At 35.6% G+C, this 20,172-nt stretch overlaps 1 protein-coding gene across 1 annotated transcript in view; it reads right to left on the bottom strand.

Annotated features, from left to right (window-relative positions):
- LOC140151475 (uncharacterized) overlaps nucleotides 1–20,172 on the bottom strand; it is a 47,494-nt gene that overhangs the window by 23,094 nt on the left and 4,228 nt on the right. The window contains exons 2-14 of the mRNA XM_072173828.1: nucleotides 16,408–16,580; nucleotides 14,539–14,689; nucleotides 13,541–13,604; nucleotides 11,998–12,092; nucleotides 10,650–10,830; nucleotides 10,204–10,262; nucleotides 9,161–9,282; nucleotides 8,507–8,660; nucleotides 7,726–7,887; nucleotides 6,987–7,094; nucleotides 4,616–4,747; nucleotides 3,649–3,873; nucleotides 1,474–1,707 (exon numbers count right to left, since the gene is read on the bottom strand). Coding sequence (XP_072029929.1) covers nucleotides 1,474–1,707; nucleotides 3,649–3,873; nucleotides 4,616–4,747; nucleotides 6,987–7,094; nucleotides 7,726–7,887; nucleotides 8,507–8,660; nucleotides 9,161–9,282; nucleotides 10,204–10,262; nucleotides 10,650–10,830; nucleotides 11,998–12,092; nucleotides 13,541–13,604; nucleotides 14,539–14,689; nucleotides 16,408–16,580 — 1,860 coding nt within the window. The remainder of the gene's footprint in view (nucleotides 1–1,473; nucleotides 1,708–3,648; nucleotides 3,874–4,615; nucleotides 4,748–6,986; nucleotides 7,095–7,725; nucleotides 7,888–8,506; nucleotides 8,661–9,160; nucleotides 9,283–10,203; nucleotides 10,263–10,649; nucleotides 10,831–11,997; nucleotides 12,093–13,540; nucleotides 13,605–14,538; nucleotides 14,690–16,407; nucleotides 16,581–20,172) is intronic.

The raw sequence follows: 20,172 nt of genomic DNA, 5'->3' as shown, positions 1-20,172 counted from the left end.
TTTGTCATTTTTATCTTCAAGCAGAGATCCTTGAAAATTACTATAAAAGGCTGCCTTTATAATGATAAAAAACATCCATTCAAACTCTCCATGGCATGTGATTGGTTAATGCAGGGAAAGAACTGTCCTAATAACACAATGTTAACCAATCACTGGCCATGGGAAGTTTCTGGCTTTGATTGTAGTCCAAAAACTTCATAACATTCACATTTCAATTTAACCTGTGAACTTGAAGAGTCCAATCATGGACTCTGTCTTCAGAGTCTATGGTCCAATACATGTCAACAAATAAAACTTTATAGCGGTACCATTTTCGTATAAGTAAATCAAAATATACAAAAACGTAAGAGACTGACACATCTTACACATACACACACACCCCCTCCCCTATCTCTTTATGTCTGTCTGTATCCCTTTCCCTCTTTGAAATATCATAAAACCATATAATAGTATAGGGGCCAGCCCCGTGAAAGTTTTGTGTCATTTGTAGAGATGTTTCAAAAGGACAAATCATATATCAAAATGTTCAAAAGACTTCACATTTAGCTTTGGAAGTATTAAAAGTATTTACAATATTTTAATACAGAAAAAAGTGGTATATGTATATACCTATTTTGATACCTCATTCGTCCAATTTTGCTCAATATTATTAAAACAGCAGTATCTTTATACATAAAAGACCCAGGTTTAAAAGCTCCAGTACACTGTATTGATTTAAATTCAGCTCGAAGATAATGGCAGGTTTTACATGTCACAATGCTTGCGTTTAATAACCATTGATCAATGTAACTATCAAATTTGGATTTTTTTCTTTGAAAATACTGCAGCGTTGTTAATATTGAACAAAGTGGGCAAATGGGGAATCAGTATGCGTGTACATAAACCACCTTTCTTTATATTTTAAAATATTGTGAATACGGTAAATAGTTCCTAAGCTATAGGCATATTGGTAAGAGTTGTGTTACTTTTTGTGAAGCCTTTGCATACTAATCTGACACTTGCATGAAAGTCAGCTTTTGACCCTTTGCAGATCTTTTCAAACTCAAACATGCAACTGCATGAAAAGTAACATATGGAATTGATTGCACAGATTTTAGCGCTTATAGCGTCTTTGTAGGCAGATTTATGCGCTTTACATTTGAGGGAATTCAACCGTTTCATTCCTATTTCAACATTAATATAAAAAATATTTCAGTTTTTGATACATATGTCAAAATATGAGTGGGAGCCATTGTTACCTCTAGTTCATTTGAATTTGATCCCCATAAGAAACAAAGATTCAACACACCCTTTACCACAATTTGTGAATATCAAAAAGTACTCTTGACCTGAGTCAGCTTAATTTCAAAATATAGCCCAAAGCATAGAGGGCATAGTAACAGTTACAATTGCAAATGCCCATAAATTTTCAAGCACAAAATTAGTTATAAAGTCACAATAGTTGATGATTTCTTCACCATCTTCTGGTCTTACTGTTTTCTGTTCCGATGGTATGGTGGCATTTATGATAGGCCTATCGATGAATTCTACCATGCATGGCTCACTAGCATCAGGATCACCACATGTTGTATATTCCAATTCAAATAGCACCAAGGTATTGTTAGCTGGACTAGGCTTCAAGATGGGACCTGGTACATATAGGGTTATCTGTGGGCCTTTTGTGGGCCAGTAACGACCAAGGTTGAATCCATTTATGTATGCCTGGCCCTGGGAATAATAAAAGATCATATAAATATTGCAGTTAGACAAGGATAATATATCACAATGAATTCACAAAGTTGCCATTTTATGGCTTTTAGTGTAGTTCAAATTACATAGCAGCTGGTAGGTAGAGTCTTTCTTTTCAAATGCAAAAAAACACATTTAATGCAGCATTATAGAACAAAATTCAACCAAGACTGGCAAAAAATATGAAAATTACAAAATAATGTTCTTGCAAGTTCCTTCTTCTTCATTTTACTGTACATGTCATTTTCTTTTGGCACTGGCTAAGACAATTCACCATCAATCCTAAGGGTTGTCAATCTCTCTTTATGTCTGTTGAGTTTCAATGGGTAGTGAGTAATACTGAGGAGATTTTTGGATATGATTCATGCAATAAACTTCCAACTTCATCACATGATGCCAACAATGTTAGTAATCTGCAACAGCCATTGGGGCCCTTGGTTTTGAAATCTATAAGCCCTCATCAATTTTCACTGGCCAAAACTCATAATGGTAAAGTTTTGTCCACATTTGTGGCTCTATGTAAGACTTCAGATTCACAAATCAGGTCAATAACAAGTTATGACATGGGTTTTTGTTGAAGTCACCATCGAGTCTGACTTTCGTTACAAAATTCCACAGGCCTACGTATTAGTGGCCTGTTATAGCCCAAGGCCTGCCCTATTTCGAACACTGGTGACAAACATATTACCAGCCTGATTGTTCCAAGCAAGGGCCAAATCCCAGTTATTAAGACATTTTCCCTGATTGGAGGGGAAACAAGATCCAAAAAGGACTTATTTTGCATTAACCCTATTCTATTACTCCACAAAAATGGTATATTTGAGTGGTGTGGAGGTATCATATTTATAACCTCATTAATAAACGCGATGCGTGCAATCCAATCATTTTTATTTATTTGGCAAAAACGTGTTGTGCGTCGAACAAATTGCGAGAGCGCTGGTCACGGTATTTGGATTGTGAGCTACCATATTTGCACAGATTGTGATACGCGCTTCTGTTATTGGTCATCCTATTTTAGCCTGAAAAAAACGTAAAATTTTTTATTTTTTGAGGAAAATTGTATGATATTTTGTAGGGAAGTGAAGAGATGAAAGTGAGCGAGTTATGAATGAGGTTAATAACTTTGCATCAGAGTAATATATCGGGCATTGTGAAAAATCTAAACATTTTGCTTTGGACCTCGGAATATTCCTCGGTTCCAAAGGCAAAATGTTTAGATTTTTCACAATGCCTCCAAATAACCGATGCTTGAGTTATTAACCTCTAATTAACTACTGCGTTGCGGTGTTATCGGTTGGATAAAAACCAAGAAGTGGCATACCATTGGCAAGCTTGGACTTCAAGCTTTTAGAAAAACAAGTTTAATAATTAATTATGTAAATTTTATGCAACTTAGCTCATGAATAATTAATGAGCTTATAGCCAAATATGATGACAAAAATATTTTGATTTACATTTTTGAAGTGTATGAGTACATTAATGTGGCATTTTCATGCAGTTTTAAATAAACTGCAGTGTTTTTACATAATTATAATAAAAAGAAATCCGATTTACTTTGGAATATATTTAAAAAGTTTATGGACAATTTTGGGCTATTTTTAGGGCAAAATTTGGCCTAAAAATTTTAAACCATTTTATGATGTGTAAATGGTAGTAATATTAGGAAAAAAGGTTTTTTGTTTATAGAGATGTGATAAATTATCAAAACTGTTCAAAAGATAAGGCCTTATTTGTGTAAATATTTTTTTTTACATGCACATCAAGCCATTTCGTGCCATATGGCACGAAATTGATGGGGTGTAATAGAATAGGGTTAAGTATATCGTTTTTTATTTTTTATCCAAATTCCACCCAACAATAATTTCAGAGGGTTCCAGTCTCCTCCTAGTTACCCCACTGCAGGCTTAATTATATGCTTACCTTAGACCACTGTTTTGCAGATATTTTTAAATATGTATCCTGTGGTATAGTAATCTCTGGTAGGCTACCGACATAAAATGTAGGCACCTGCTGCTGACCAGCTTGCTGATTGGTCACACGTTGCCTTGGTAACGATGCTTTTGGTATTAATCTGTCCAAATCCAGTGAATATATCATCCAAGGCTGTAAGACGATTCCATTAAGTGTCACATTACTGACAAGGCCCTGGAAAGAAAACAAAAACTTTGATTAAATCAATATAAATCCACAAGCTATGGATTTAAATTATGCGACTACATCACCAAACTTGACAGAAAGTTGTAGACCACGGTGGCCCAAGATACCATATAAGCCATTTAGTATAATTTAGAGGTGAAGATCAATATGTACACACAGTACCCATACCATGCTACATCTAGAATAACAATCACAACCAGGATATGCCCTACCCCCAATATTTTATGGTTAATCAGCAAAAAGTTCTTAATTCTGAATTAAACCATTGATACTGTCACACACTGAAATTAAGGTTCACATGCATGTTACATAATAGTCTGCATGATTAAGACATACTTGGAAATTAGTGCCCAGCTAATTGGATTCACATTTATGAGTTAGTAAAAGTGTGAAAATTATCTAACTTTCATATTTTGTTGATATTAGTTCGCAAATAACAGTCCCTTACCCAACCCTTTAAGTAATATTTATAATTTTCTGCAAGGTTCTACAGCGGTCTGCCAAAATGGTGCTGTTTATATCGTATACACAGAAGTAGGGTTCTGATTGCCTAATTGAATCACATCAATATCTAATCGGCACCTTATTCACCAATCAAGCTGCGTAGCAATGTGTGACCTATGTTTTTTTCGCGATAATCAGGAGATCAGTCAGACACAGCTGAAGGACCTTGCCGAATCCTATAGCAAGTATTTTCTATTAAGTGCACCCATTTTGTTAATACTCGTACCTTGAAGTCATTGATGTATTTTCCATAGTTAATTCTGCCCATGTTTTCTACTAAGATATCCAATGTATCATTCCCATTACACACTATGCTCACATTGGTAGGACCAAGTCTCTCTAGTATACCAACTGGTTGCTATGGATTACAAAGAAACATGATGATACATGAACATACATAATAACAATAATATCTTCATATAGTATCTAATGCACATTCCTCTAGGTGCTTTACACTATGATAGCAATAAATACACTAACACTATGAATAATCTAAAAGATAAAAAGGAACAACAATATTAAAACTGAAAATACTGCGTAAACACATTGAGACATGACTTAAAGGGGCATTTCGTGATCCACAGCCTCATCCCCCTACTTTTCTCAAAAAAAGTTAAGATTCTTTGATCACTGGAAACGTCTTGCTACATAATTTTTATTTACAAAGTCTTTCTTGCAGATTAATTAGTTTAGCAAAAATATCGCCAAATTTGAATTTCGTTCTGGTGCACCAGAATGAAATTACAACACATTGTCTATGTAATACACATAATCATGCATAACTCGCAAACGCAAAATCGGAATCAACTGAAATTTTGAAAATAAGCTTTTTTCGTGGATATCTACTGAAAAATGTCATAAAAAGAGGATGCTAGGATCACGAAATCCTCCTTTAAATGTGTTCACTGATGGAGCTTGTATTGATATATGTTGCTTGGGAGATTCCAGATATGACTTGCTGCAGAGCCAAAAGATATATCTCAATAGAATTTGTTGAAGAATGGACATTCCATTGGATAAAGATCAGTTCCTCTAAAATTTTAAGATTTGGTCTTGTATATCCCGAATTTGTGTTGAATATTGCATTTAAATATGAATTGTTGGGAATGTGCTCACTTTTTCTTGCTCTTTATCTTCAATTCTGTTTCTTTCTTAAATTTCTTTCCTTTTCATATAGGCAAGCATTCTGATTTTTTAACCTGACTTAATCATTTTGCTTGAGCCTCATCAAGTGTGTTTCTGCATGGAGCATCCATTTAAACATCCACACAAGCAAACAAAGTAGTCTTGTTTAACAATCTTTTGCTGCTGGGGCAACAGCAATCAACAGTTCACTGTTTGTCCGGCACACTTTCTACAGCGTGGGGGTTTGAAATTCGGTAAAAAAGGGTGAAGGTTAAAATTTGCTGCATAAAGGGTGGGTTTCTAAAAATCTTGAGAGCAAAACATAAAGCATGTGAGTAAAGCTACCAATTGAAAAAAGTAATTTGATGATTTTTTTCAAAAACATTAATATTTTCTTGGTCAATTTAGAATGAAAACTTTGGAAATTAATTTGAGGTTTGCAATCCGTCAGACGTCAATATTAAATAGAATCAGTGATTCCCTCAATACTGAATGTATCGCAATTGATTCAGAATGTCAGCCATGTGTCAAAGATGCATGTGTTTTCGTCCGAACGGAACAAAAGGATTGATGATGAAACTGACGATGCACAAGAGTTCATAGTCAGGGACCAGTGCAGGGCAATAATGCCGCATATGATTCAGATGGAGAAGAAAATCATGAGTGTTTTTTAGATGAGGATAAATTCTGCATCAATTCAGACTCTGAAATGGACAATGATGTTGCAGATAGTAATAATGAACGCAGAAGTGACCATGAAATTTGTGATAGTGAGGAAGTTCAGTCTTCCGAATTTGAAAACTACAATGTGTAGTTATTGTAAAGCATGATATTTTTGTGACATTAAAATTTTGCATTTTGGAGAGACTCCATGTTTCTGCAACAAGAAATTTTGCAGGTCTAGTTACCCTTAGTGGGAGATTTTAGACATTTTTTCTTTTAGAATTATTATTGATTTCTTTTTTATATTAAAGGTATAAAAATAATACAAGGTCCTAATACTAAAATTTTTGAAAACAGTTACTATAGTTTTGTGTCTTTAAAACATAAATATGCAGTTTTCATTGATTTGGAAACATGATGTAAGATGCTATGATGGACAGAAAAATTGGCATGGAAAATAAAATTTGGTGCTTTTCTCAAGAACTGCTTATTTTGACAGAAATCTGCTGTGCTAGTTGGATTCCCTGCATCATTTCCTTTCTGAAAATGTATACTTTAATGTACTTATCATTTCCCACTTAGAGCAACCCTGCATGCCCCTTAACCCTAACACTGAACACTGCTTTTTGCTATCGGATGTTAAAGAAGAAATGAAAAGGAGAGAAGATCGACCGGTAACCACATTAAGATTGCGCTGGCCTGGCCAGCGATCCCCTGAGCATATAGCACTTATTGTGGGATTCATGCATGCGCAGTGGTTATCATTGTGGTATTTTGTGGTATTTATAGGTGTTAGTGTTAATACATACCTGGTTAACCATCACATATCCTCTGTCATGGATACCTGGTACTGATAACTCAACTGGATGTACATAACCGTGTGTAAGTATAGTTCTATATAAGATATAGCCAAAGCTCTGTGAAGAAAAGAAGAAAAAGTCAGGATAAATAGAAATATTAATTGTTCATACATATGTGCCACCTAACGGTGTGCCTGATTGGATAAGACCGGGCATAAACAACCTTCGTGCCCAGCTGCTTTAACATGACAATTTTGGTGTCAAAAAACACAGTAAAATTGCATTTGTAAGAAAGTTACTATGTCAGGAAATGTATGAACAGGGTTCATTGATAAAACTAAGGCATGATCATCGCTTATGCCCTAATTTCTATTAATGGACCCCTAATTTTTAAATAGTTGAGAAGATTAGTGGTTCTTGCCCACGTTCTATTAAACAATAGATCAAGAATGGTTTATTTGTCGTCGGCAGAGAGCTACACTATCCTAAGTGCAGTTTGGACAATTTTACAGGAGGAGCATATTTGTGTTTTGCATAGCCATTTGTTTCCAAGTAGCCATAAAATCACATGGGAATGTAAAGTAATTTTAATTATTTAATTTTAATAATATAACCTATATAAATGGTGTTAAAGTTAATAAATAGATGAATTATTTATTGATTTAGATTTCGTAAGTGCCACATATGATAGTGTTGCACTCAAATAGAAATGAGTGTAGAGTGCAACATTATCGTATGTGCCACATACCTGCTGCATATCCTCCATTGTGATAGGATATGTTGCTCTGATTGGATCATATGGAGATATAGTGTCAAGTGCATCATATAATGATGTCATGGTTTCCATAGTAACAATCCCATATGCATTCTTGGGTGTTGCTGGAGGTATATCTGTTGGAAGTGTGTTATACTGAAAGGAAAAGAACAAAAAATATTAAATTGCATCTCTGAACATTTTATAAATTATTTTCACTTGTTCCCGCTCAGATTTGAGACCCAAATAAATAATATACTTCATGTTTACATACATGTGGATGTTGCTCACCCACTTCATCTTAAATTCTAACTGAATTGACAGAAATTCACAAATATACAGTTTTGACATTTCATTTTAAAACATGGGACCTACACATACCAACATTAAATAACATTACACATTTATCTTGCATTCCATCATGGTATGGTTAAAATCATATAGGCCACTGGTTTTTACTTCATCAAATTGATACAAATTACTTGAGCCTAAATTTTTTTTAGCATTTCAAGAAATCATGTGTTGCAAAGAAGAGCCAGTCATAACATGCCATGTTCAATGTTTATACAAAAGCAGTAATCTACTTAATTGAGACCTGGATCGACAATGAGTATGTCTTGAATACTTTGTTATTGTTATTTGTTTTGTTTTTTTACTTTGCCTTATTTCATAAATATGTGTTAATAAATTAAATTATTCTAATTTTATTATTTGCAAAAGCATTAACAGCAACCAGCAGGGAGACAAAAACAAAAATTGAACCAGATGGACTCACCTTTCCTATGATTTTCCTGAGTGTCAAATATTTGTCAGTTGGGTCACCAGCCTCTGAGAGTGGTGCATCATAATCATAGCTTGTGGGCTGGGGATTGAAGGCTGCATTAGCACCATTCCAAAATCCAAAGTTGGTACCACCTTCAAACATATACCTGAAATACATATATACAAGGATGAGAAATAAATGATGCAAGCCCAAGAAATTATGAATTAAAAAGCCTTTATGAAGCTCAGACAAACTGACATATCGTAGTTGGGCAGGGAAAAACTCCTATGTGCTTTTGGCCCCTGAACATGTTTAAAACAAAACTGCCAACAGGTTGCATAGGAGGTTTTGCTTTAAACATGTTCAGGGGCCAATGAAACATAGGAGGTTTTTCGTGCCCAACGACGCTGATATTTTGAGAGAGCAAAATATTCAGAATGACCTATGACCTGTTACTCACATAAAATGGACAGTACATGACCCTTGGGCAAATTCTCATTAAAATTGAGCTGGAGGTCTTATCATAGGGCAAGTTGTCTTGAGGCAGACAGACAGACTTTTTGTGTACAAGACAGAATGCAAGTATAATAGAATCCCACTGATGCAACATAGTAGAGGCTCCTTTTGTTCCTTGCTTTTAGGTCATTATAAGAAATAAATTCTTACATGTTAACAGATGCTCCAAGTTTTAGCATTTCATCCAGAGTCTTAGCTACTTTATCTTGATCTACTGTTTGATGTTTCTGTCCCCAGTGGTCCAACCACCCAGTGTAATATTCAGAATTCACCTGAAATTAAAAGGGAAAAGATTGTTATAAAAACATAAATATTCTTGGATTTAGTTAGTCTGAGATGTTCTGACTGAAACCCTCCTGTAATTTTAGAGGTGGGATTGATTAAAGGTTTGGTATAGCCTTTCATGTTTTCCACAAGTCATATCTGAAAAGCCTACACACAGTCTAACTGTCCCCTCAAATGTTATTTGACACATTATTGCAAAATGATAATAAAAGAACAATGTTCCCAGAGTGATATGTGACAAGATGGCAACCATTACAATTGTCTGAATGAAGAAAATCATCCAAAATCATTAAAATACAATATGTGGTATTTTTTTTAAATCAAACAAGGAATATTGATCAAGAAATATGGATATGATGGAATCGGTGCATACCAAATACAGGTGGTATAGTTGATTATATTTTACATACATATACATCACCATCTTGCTACAGCTACAAGTAAATTAGAGAACCCCCCCCTTCAACCCATAAATCAATCAATAATAAATCCATCACCCTACACTCCACCATCCAAAACCATGAACTACGACCCGTCCAAAAGCACCACATGTAGAAACATGATTGTACTGACTGTCATACTGATCTGGGTTATGCAAACATGTGGCATGCTTTGACTTGAGTGCAGAAACTTACTTCACCCATGCAAGATGAATTCAGATGCATCATTGCCAGCAACTACATTGTATCATCAGTCATGTGAAAGTAGTCTTGAGGGTTATCAGCAAGTCTATGCCCCCCCCCCAGCAGCTACGCCACTGAACTTACTAGCAATGGAATTGGCATGAGTTACTATGATCAAATTAGCCAATATTGTTTGTGCTCATTTGGATGAGCAGTTGGGCAAAATACATTATTATCCTTTTCAGGTATTTATACTGGATATATAGATAGTGTTAATATACTTACACTTGGTCCATGGGGTTCATATTCCTTTTGTTTGGCAAACGGCACCAATGGATCACCACCTGGACAATGATAACAATTTATATATCAATCAGAATGTAAGAGATAATAGTACAATCAGTAAGAAATTTTTATGATAGGGAACAAAAATATTGTTAGCATAATACAACACTTTATTTTTATAAAAAATAACAGAATAAGTAAACTAAATAGCAGAATAAGTAAACTAAGTATGGTAACTACAGTTGCTCTAAGAACTTCATCAAGATTACCAAAACATAATAAGTTAAGTATTTTTATGAGCACACTGTCTATTATCACAGAACCGGACAGGTGCAGCCAGTCACTGTGTGAGTTGTCACTTGTCAGACTTTCACCAGATGTGTACTGCATAATGGATAATGATCTTATAGTACTACATAAACATGTGGATTTTCATTCAAACTTACCTGAACCAAAATCCACTGTGGCATAGACATTTTGTAATGTTCCACATTTGAGCATTTCACTTCCAGGTCCATCAGTAGTAAAATATACAACATCACTTCCAAGAATGGAATGAAACAGTTGATAGAGATGTCTTACATAGCCATGATCACAGGCTGGGTAACTACCATACTCATTCTCTATCTGTAGATTGATTACAGAGTAACAAGTATTGTGTAAATGACAGCAATTTTACCAAGCTTTCACTAAGGCTTTGCTTTTTGAAATTGTCCCATTTAGCATTGAGTGGTCCAATTTCAAACATTTTGAAGTTTATTGAGTGGTCTGAAAAACAGCAAATAATTTCATAAGGAATCCAAATATGGCCTCTGTAATAAGAGGTAACATGGTACAAGTGAAAATATCTGCATTTTCAAACAAAAAGTAACTTTTCCGCAACAGCTGTAACACTGTCCTTTTTGACCCTACCATTGACTTCTGTCCATATTTGAATTCCTTATGAAATTTACGTTTAGAAAATAATGTAGACTTATTGGCGGTTAGTACTTTTCATAATAGTTATCAGCCAACATAAACACTGATCAATTTTGAATGCTGAAAAATGTTACATTTTCTGAACAAACAAATTGACATTACTCCAATACCCAAAAATGTACATTAATGGTGCATGGAGTACAATATATAGGATAACATTTAGTATAACATGTAGCATGGAGTATCAGCTTAAATTTTTCAGCAAAACTGTATCTATTATTTATAATAGTACATATGGTTATCAAGTTGTTAATTTATCAGAGAAGTGCAATGTATCCACCTTATTTGGGTGGCGAGTTCAAAATGTATGATGGCTCTAACAACATCATCCAATGGGACAAGGCTTTAGAATCACTGCCGCCATACCAAGGGTTATAATTAGGGTTACGTCAATGGTTAGGATTGTTTTAGGTTTAGAGTTAGGATTAAGAGATTAGGGTTATAGTTAGGATCATGATTTGTGGTTGGATTGTGACTACTTGCAGAGGCCATCAGATTGATTTTGTCATCAGCTAGTAACATATAAAATAAAGAAAATTAAAGAAATGGAAAAGAGAAAGAGGATGAAGTAAAAGAGTGAGGAGAGAGAGAGAGAGAGAAATAGAGAAAAGTGAGAGGGAAAGAGAAAAGAAAAGAGAAAGAAAAAATGAAAGAGAAGACAGAGGAATGCACACAGACATACAAGTAGACAAAGAGAGAAAAAAGTAGAGAATGAGAATAACAGGCAGATAGAAATAAAATGAAAGAGCAATCAATATAAAGAGAGAGATACATGTAGAAGGTATATAACTAAAGACAGTACAACTAGTATAATACCTGCACAGATATGATAGGTCCACCATTTTTGTATAAGAAAGGTTTTATCTTTGGCAGTAGAACATTCATCCAATCATCCACTGGGCCTAAGTATGCTAAACATTGAAATAAACAGAACATGGTAATTAAACATTAAGTTTGCTAACTGTCAATATGTGGACTCAAACATCTCTATATCGTCAGCCTGCAACAATAAGTGCCAAAGTAATTTTTTGTAAATTTTGCGAACAAAGTACGAATTTTGAGAACAAAGTACAAAACGTGGTTCAAGCATGCATCTAAACATATTTATTAACAAATATTTGTACAAGAACAAAATAATGATGATACAAATTATAGGGAATAATCAGAAATAATTAGGATGATTACCGAACTGATGAATGATTGAACCATATTTTGTACTTTGTTCTCAAAATTACAAATAATGACTAGGCAATTATCGCAGAGTGACGATATACAATTATACATGTTGGTTTCATACATTTGTTTCACTGACATGTCTCAGTTTCCTTTCTTTTTTTAGGTAAAATCATTATGTACATTTCATGATATTGCATTGTCTGTTTAAGTACATAATCTAAATTATCATGAATAATCACTTGATAATTGCTTCACAGTGCTCAATACCAATTACAACTAGGTAGAGCCAATTTAATCAATTATTTTCGCTAAAAATATCCAGCATTGTAACTATTAGTTTCACGCCTCACTGTATATGGTGTCAAACATCTTTTGATATGAAACCAAGGCCATATGTTGATGTTCTAATCATACTGCATACATTTTTTTCAACAATGCTGTTGTTTTATAATGTAACATTTTCAAGTTCATTTTTGTATATATCTTTATCCTATTTGACCTAATTTAGCCACAAAGTATGTAATTAAGTAATTTCAGTTGGTGATTATTTTTACTATATTATTAAAGGTAACTTTGACATTTTTCATGCAAACTACTGCTAATTGTAAACAATAAATTCATCTTTTCTTCCTATATGCAATTCCCAAACACTTTCAAAAGTAACAAGTGCATCCCACCACTATTCCACAATATATGACATTGTAAACTACATTAAGCACAAATAAAAAAAAGTTAAACTAATCCCGCTATGCAATGTTGTTACTAATAAGTTGGAGCCTCTGCGAGTATGCACATACATTGACACAACAATGCCAGACACAATGCCATGACATTGTAAACTACATAAGCACAAATAAAAAAAAGTTAAACTAATCCCGCTATGCAATGTTGTTACTAATAAGTTGGAGCCTCTGCGAGTATGCACATACATTGACACAACAATGCCAGGCACATACATGTGTGTCCAAGAATTAATGCATGTGTCCAATGTTGCAACCATTGCAACTGAATGCATTAATTTTCATATGATTATATTTTTAGTTTTTTACCCAATTCTATACCCAACATAATCACTGTAGTGTAAGGATGCACTTAAGTAAATGTATGTTAGAACAGTCCTGAGGAGCACTAATTAGGGAAGGGTGCTAATTAGGTCAGATGCATTACATGTAGAGCAACTTACTTGGATCAGCTGTTCTTAGTTGAATTGAATGATTCAAACGAAGTAACCATGATGGCAGACCACCCTGAAAACATATGAAAAATAGACAAATAAATTCATGTCATATCTATATAGAGTATGTTGTAAACTTTAAGTACTCAATAGAATATTTTACACTTGTATGATATGCCTAGCTAGTATTCTACTAGAATATGATTGTAGTTAGGCCAGGATGCAGTGTGGCAATCAAGATTTGGGGTGTAAGAAAATTATATGAAAAAGATGGTTAAAAATGATTTAAAATACATTTTGTTACATGAATATTCAGGTAAACTTTTTGTTATCATGACGCACGGTTGTTTGATGTATATAGAATTGGCTTCATTATTAACTAAATGCAATCTATAGATGGCGCTATTTATCCTTAATCATATTTCTTTATTTGCAAGGGGTAGGTGATTAATACTGCCATTAAAGCAGCTGGAATAGGTGAAACAAGCAACAAGGACATTTTATAAACATATTTTATCAAACAATAAAAGGAATAATATTATGAAAAAGTAATTTCCAGTTACTAAATAGCGCCACCAATTTTGTCATTAAAAGATACATTTTATACCAGAAAAAGCTTTAAAAATGCTATAAAAGTGAATAATTTTGTAAAAGAGGGAAAATTAAAGTTGAGAATGACACAAAAGCATCTGTATACATTAGCATGATATCACTTTTAGCTGTTTAAGCCTAAAATTTGGTTGTACATGATGTTTTGTTTGAAAAACTAATAAATGATCCCATCAAACTACTGCCTCCGGACATTGAATATGTCCATTTTTGATCCAATTATTCCACTTATTCAGCATAGTTTAGCCATAGATAGTGAAATTATACTTTCTTAATGAACTTACTGCAAGTTATGAATAGCTTGTAGATTATATAGACCTTCCCAAGTACTGACCATACTGATGCAGATCTTTAAACATTTTTAAAACAAAGTCAACCATAATTTGAAGATTTCTTACCATGTCCCACTCTCCACATATGTAGGGTCCAAGTCTGGCAATAACCAACAAGCCAGTCTTATTAGCTAATGTCAGAAATTGAGTCAAGTTTGCTATGCCTTCAAAGTTGTATTTGCCTTGGGTTGGTTCATGCAGATTCCAGGGAACGTAACTGTAAAGACATTAATACATACACATGTCAAATGCTTTCACATCTGAGAGGCATTCTTGTTCTGTTCTCATGGAAAAATTGAGCTACCTTTCAATTTCCAATTATCACAACTGCTTTTTGCCTCATGCCTCTCTGTAAATGTAATATCTAGAGATGTAGGCTTAATAGGGTTCTGTACTGCATCTACATGTACATAGAGATATAGGAAGAATGTTTTATAAATACCGTATATCTTGAACAAATATTGTCAGTGACTTTCTGGTTTTTTTATGGCAATGACTTTTGATTGGGCTACATATTATTAATAGGCTATTTCAGATATTTTTATAATTTAGATAATTTGTATATTATTAAGCCTATTATGGATACTTAGATAATTTGGATATAATAGCCTAACTGTGGACATCATTGATGTTGCTTTAAATTATCACATAAAATATCATCACTTTTGATGGATTTCAATAGGACTTGGACACAATGACCCTTGGGTACATTGATATGTGTGGTATCAACAGGTGTGAGGTCAAAGATCATCTAGGAGTCACTTAAGGTCATTTTGCAAATATCACATGTTTTTGTTTTTTCAATTTATTTTTCTAATTATTTTTACAAACCACACAAACCGGAGCACCGCACCACCCTTCTAGTTTGCTAATCTACTTGTTCTACACTGCTTAATTTGTGAACAGAGTAGTTTGTTTCCACAGCAGCTGATAGGTGTATCCCATCATGCTCTGCAGTACCATAGTAGAACTGCACATGCCATAGGAAGTGTACACAAAATCCCTCACTTCAACTTTCAATTACTCGCTATATCAGGGGAGCTTAGACTTTTGTTTGAAAAAATATGATCTCTAAAGTATTGTGAAACTATCCATAGCTCTCAATATTTAAGCGGCTCTTGTTTATATTTTGTATACATTTGCTATGGAGCAAGCAGATAGACTGCAATGCATGATGGGATACTCCCTTTAGCTGCTGTGGTTTGTTTCCAAGCCATGCAGAGGCCGGGTATCATAGGAGACTACAGACATTAGACCTGTGTACAATAGATCATAAATCCTGACAAGAAAGTGGTGACCTACTTTTAATTCAGTTGATTGTGAGTATGGGGGTCAAACTGTCAAACACAGTATCCTTCATCACATGATATTAACAGTAAAATGTAAATTGAGGTAACCTACTTTTAATTCAGTTGCCTGTGCGGGATCAAACAATAAAACAAAAAGGTCCCACAGTCGTATATGCATGCAGTCAATTCCATCTTTTCAGATTAGAATCCTCTTTTATTGATAGGATATTCTGTAGGATACCGTATTTCGTCAAATAACCGCCCCCGGGGGCGTTACATTTTCCCAAGGGGGGGGGCGTTTATTAGAGGTCATTTTTAGCATGACAATTCCCGTTAAAATCATTAGGTAAGCTTAAAAGTCACGCTAAAATGACGAACTATGAGCTTTTGACACTGACTTTTGGTTCACTTCCAGGTTTCTGATGCAGATTTTCGCCATTTATTGCTGCTATTACCAACCATGCATGTGAGCAACTTGGTAAGCTTACTACACAAGATAGCATGGAAATATCGAATTTTTGAAACATCTTGGTTGAAAAAAGTGGTGGGGGCGTTTATTTGAGGGGGGGCGACTATTTGACGAAATACGGTACTGACATTGTGATTTTTAATGTTTCTTAGATTTTAAGGCTTGTAATAAACTTACATTTGTATAGCATTAAGCCCTGCAGCATACATCTTATTCAATCTATCTTGCCAATACGCAGGGTGTACTCTTGCATAATGGATGCTCCCGGAGATGTAACGGAATGGTTGACCATCTTTCACAAATCTGTCGTTATCATAATCTATGCTGAAAGATCTATCACCATGAACTTGCTGGAAAAAAATAAAGGTACATGTATTTTCAAACATATGTGTTATCTAACAGCTTATATGATTGGTTGAGAGCCAGGCATAAAAATGTTAATGCCCAGCTGCTTTAAAGTGATGAACACGGTATACAGTACATGTACCGAAAATGTAGGAATTTTTTTATAAGAATGTATCATATTTTGGTTTTATTATTATATGAAATTATGCAACCATTGAATGTTGGAGAATGTATGAACTGCAGGGTTCATTAATATTTCAATTCTAAAATAAACCCTTACTTGATCTTAAACCTGATGCAAGAACACTATTGAACAGCTCTTTCCTGTCAAAAACATTCATTGTATTGACTTGGTGCAGTGCATTTCAGATTCGGACTAGCGGAAATTTGCATATATTTAAGCGTTTCCGTACTGTTATCCCAAACCTTTTTAGAGCGTTTTATTTAACGCCCCATGAATGTGTACCAAAAATCGTTTACCCCCCCCCCTTCAGCTTGCCAAAAATTTCTTCCCCCCCGGGCTTATAATTATTGCACAGCCCTTAGTCCCAACTAGCAATAAAAGTCAAATTTTAATATTTGGCCAATTTTTGGAAATAAGGGCTGAGTCATTCTATGTCAAATCAACCAATTTTCTGAAAAGTTCCCAGGTGACCGTCTGGATTTTGATGAAAGTCCATCAGTATAATCTTTAGTGGGCAGAGTGAACACACACACAAATTTGGTCTCATAGTCCATGTCGTTTTCAAAAAATGGCCCCTTGAAGTTTGGCCCGGATCCCCCTTTTTGTGGCACTCGCAAGTGTCATTGGTGATTTTTACCAACTTTGGTAGCTCAAAACTTGGTCATATTTTCAGAATCTGTCTCTAAATTTCAGATATCTGCTTTCCTTTTTAAGTTATGAGCACTCAAAGTTGGTAATTTATTCAACCGCAAGTGTGATTTTGTCATTTTGGGGGTCCCCTGGCGCCAAAAATATGTGATCATATGACTCAAATGTCATAGATACATTGTCTATGGGTACATATCTGAGCCCACAAGCAAGTTTGAGCTAATCAAACCATTCATGGAGAAAAGTTGGATTTGGGTGAAAATTTGCGGAGACCCCTCTCTTTGACAAATGGTTGACCTTGTGGACAGTTAAAAGATGAATTGAAATTTACAGCCATGAAACATACTTATGATACCTACCTAGAAACAAAAAGGGAGTAGAGGCATGTCTGACCAACGCCCTGTACCCAATTAATTAACAGGGTGTAGAACAGTGTTTACTAAGAGGTTGTAGCCTACATGTTACAATTTTGGCCAGTGAAGATTAGATTTGGCACACACAAATTTTCAATGCTGTACTACAATTAGTCAATTTGAGGAATTACTAACCAAAATTGGGTCAGTTTGAGGACAAACTGCTTGATTTGGCACACCCAATTTCCAGAGAGAGTAAACTACATGTATGGTGTAGAAAGTGATTTCTTCTTCAGGAGCAAAGGTTTTCTTTCTTTATCTTTTTCTCAATCTTTTTCCCCACATTGCAACATTTTCTCAATTTAGAAAGTCATTTCCTACACTGCTCCCCCACTTTCTGCACGGCAACTCAAATACTATATTTGAAACATTTTCAGTCTTTCATTATCGCAAAATAGCAAGAAAATCATTCACAACACGTTACACGGAAGTTATAAGTGAGCCGACAAGCGAAGAGGAATAGGACCGATTCTGACAGTAGTCTGACACTTGTCAAATCCCCGGATGTGCTTGAGCTATCGTCAACAAAACAGGATGAGTGCAGCTAGACCAATTACTCGCTCAATCCAAACAAGATCTTTCACAATTGACAAGGGGAAAGCCATCGACAAAAAGATTGCTGCATGCGACATCCCCCCAATTCAAGTGTTCCTAAAGGACAATGGCAAACAAACCGTCATAAAATGTAACACTGGTATGTACGAGATTGTCAAGCTATCTGTCATGACATACTTTACCAAAGACAGCACTAAACTTGCTGTGGCTGAGATTACCGATAAGTTTGATTCTCAGAAGGTCAAGATAGAAGAGATAATCAGAAAATTTGTCAACAGGAAGCTGAATGGGGAGGCAGGGAAGCTGACAAGGTATACTGTTAATTTCAACAACTCCTCCTATACCTTTGTACAGGAGCCAACCGTTGTTAATCCGTGATGAATCCACACTTTAACTGTAGCGTATACGCGAACGAGAGCGAGACTACGCGTTACGCGAGAGCGCGTAAAATTCGTCATGCCTGGAACCTTTGTGCGTATGCAAGCTTACAAGTTGAATTCAGTATTTTTCAGGTAGCGGCTAAACATTGCCGTTTTATTCTGTAGTTTTATTGCTGATATCAAAAGAGAAATCATCGAAGTTTTTGTAAGGCTGAGTGGCAATGATGAACTGACATTCCTCGTAAAATAATCGTGAATTATACGATATTTAGCTTCTTTTCGTTGTTGAAAGGGATTCAATCATGTTTCACCGTTGTTCATCACCGTTTTAACAACTCGCGTCCGGCGCGGTTTACTTCGCTCGGGCAGCTAAAGCTGATTGAATCCCTAATTGTACCACACCACAAATAAAATTCTCATAAATGGGAAAGCCCATGATACATAATTCCTGGAAGAAGACCTCCCCATCATCTTCAATTCTCTCAAAAAGCAGCTCCCGGCAGCACTGAACCTAAACACCATCCTTCGTGAAGCCCTTGAGAGATGCCGTAAAGGAAAGGCTGACAACTCTCCTAAGAAAAAGAAGAGAACACCACCACCCAGGAAGAGAGCCATTGAAGGTGCCCAGCAAGGACATGATGCACATGAGCTTCTAGATAGCAGCACTCCTAACCAGAGTCTCCAGTCAGCCTGCAAATCATGTGACAAAGCGGATACCAGTAGAATGGTTGCCTGTGACCTATGCGATAGCTGGTATCACTACCAGTGTGAAGGTATTGACAATAAGACGGCAGACAAGCTTAGAAGAGCAAGCTGTGGTTATTCATGTCTCAACTGCAAAGCAGAGGGTGAAACCTCTCCGACTCCACGATTGCTTCGGTAGATGGAGGCGGCAGTGAGAGGACAACATCAGATGGAGCCGATAGCAAGATGACAGCTACGGATGACAGCGAGATGACAGCCACAGGAGCTGACAGTAAGAAGACATCTACGGATGGAGCTGGACATGGGGAATCTGACACAAATTCTCATCCCCCAGGAAACCTGATGGGAAACAGATCTGACAGGACTGCACCTAATGGTCACTCAATGAAAACAATGCTCAAACCTATGCTAACAGGGATGACCAAGGAGCTCGGCCCAAGTCTTCCGCTCCTCCGAGCATTGAAATTCCCAACTTCTCTCCTATACAAATCAACACCAACACCAGACGTGTATTCCAGGACAAGAGAAAGGATAAGAAAAAAGATCTTCTGACCTTACCCTGTGACTCTGAGGAAACCCAGTCTACTGGTGGAGAGAAGGATGATGAGACTAACGGGCTTACCGGATATGGTCAAAAAGAGGTGGTAGATACAACCAGGAGTTATAACTCGATCATGCCACCTCAGCTCGACCTTAGAGCATGTGTAAATGC

Source organism: Amphiura filiformis, chromosome 4, assembly GCF_039555335.1.
Source record: "Amphiura filiformis chromosome 4, Afil_fr2py, whole genome shotgun sequence".
In the NCBI taxonomy this organism is placed as follows: Eukaryota; Metazoa; Echinodermata; class Ophiuroidea; order Amphilepidida; family Amphiuridae; genus Amphiura; species Amphiura filiformis.
The sequence above is the reverse complement of the archived record's forward strand: the minus strand, read 5'-3'. Positions and strand labels throughout refer to the sequence as shown.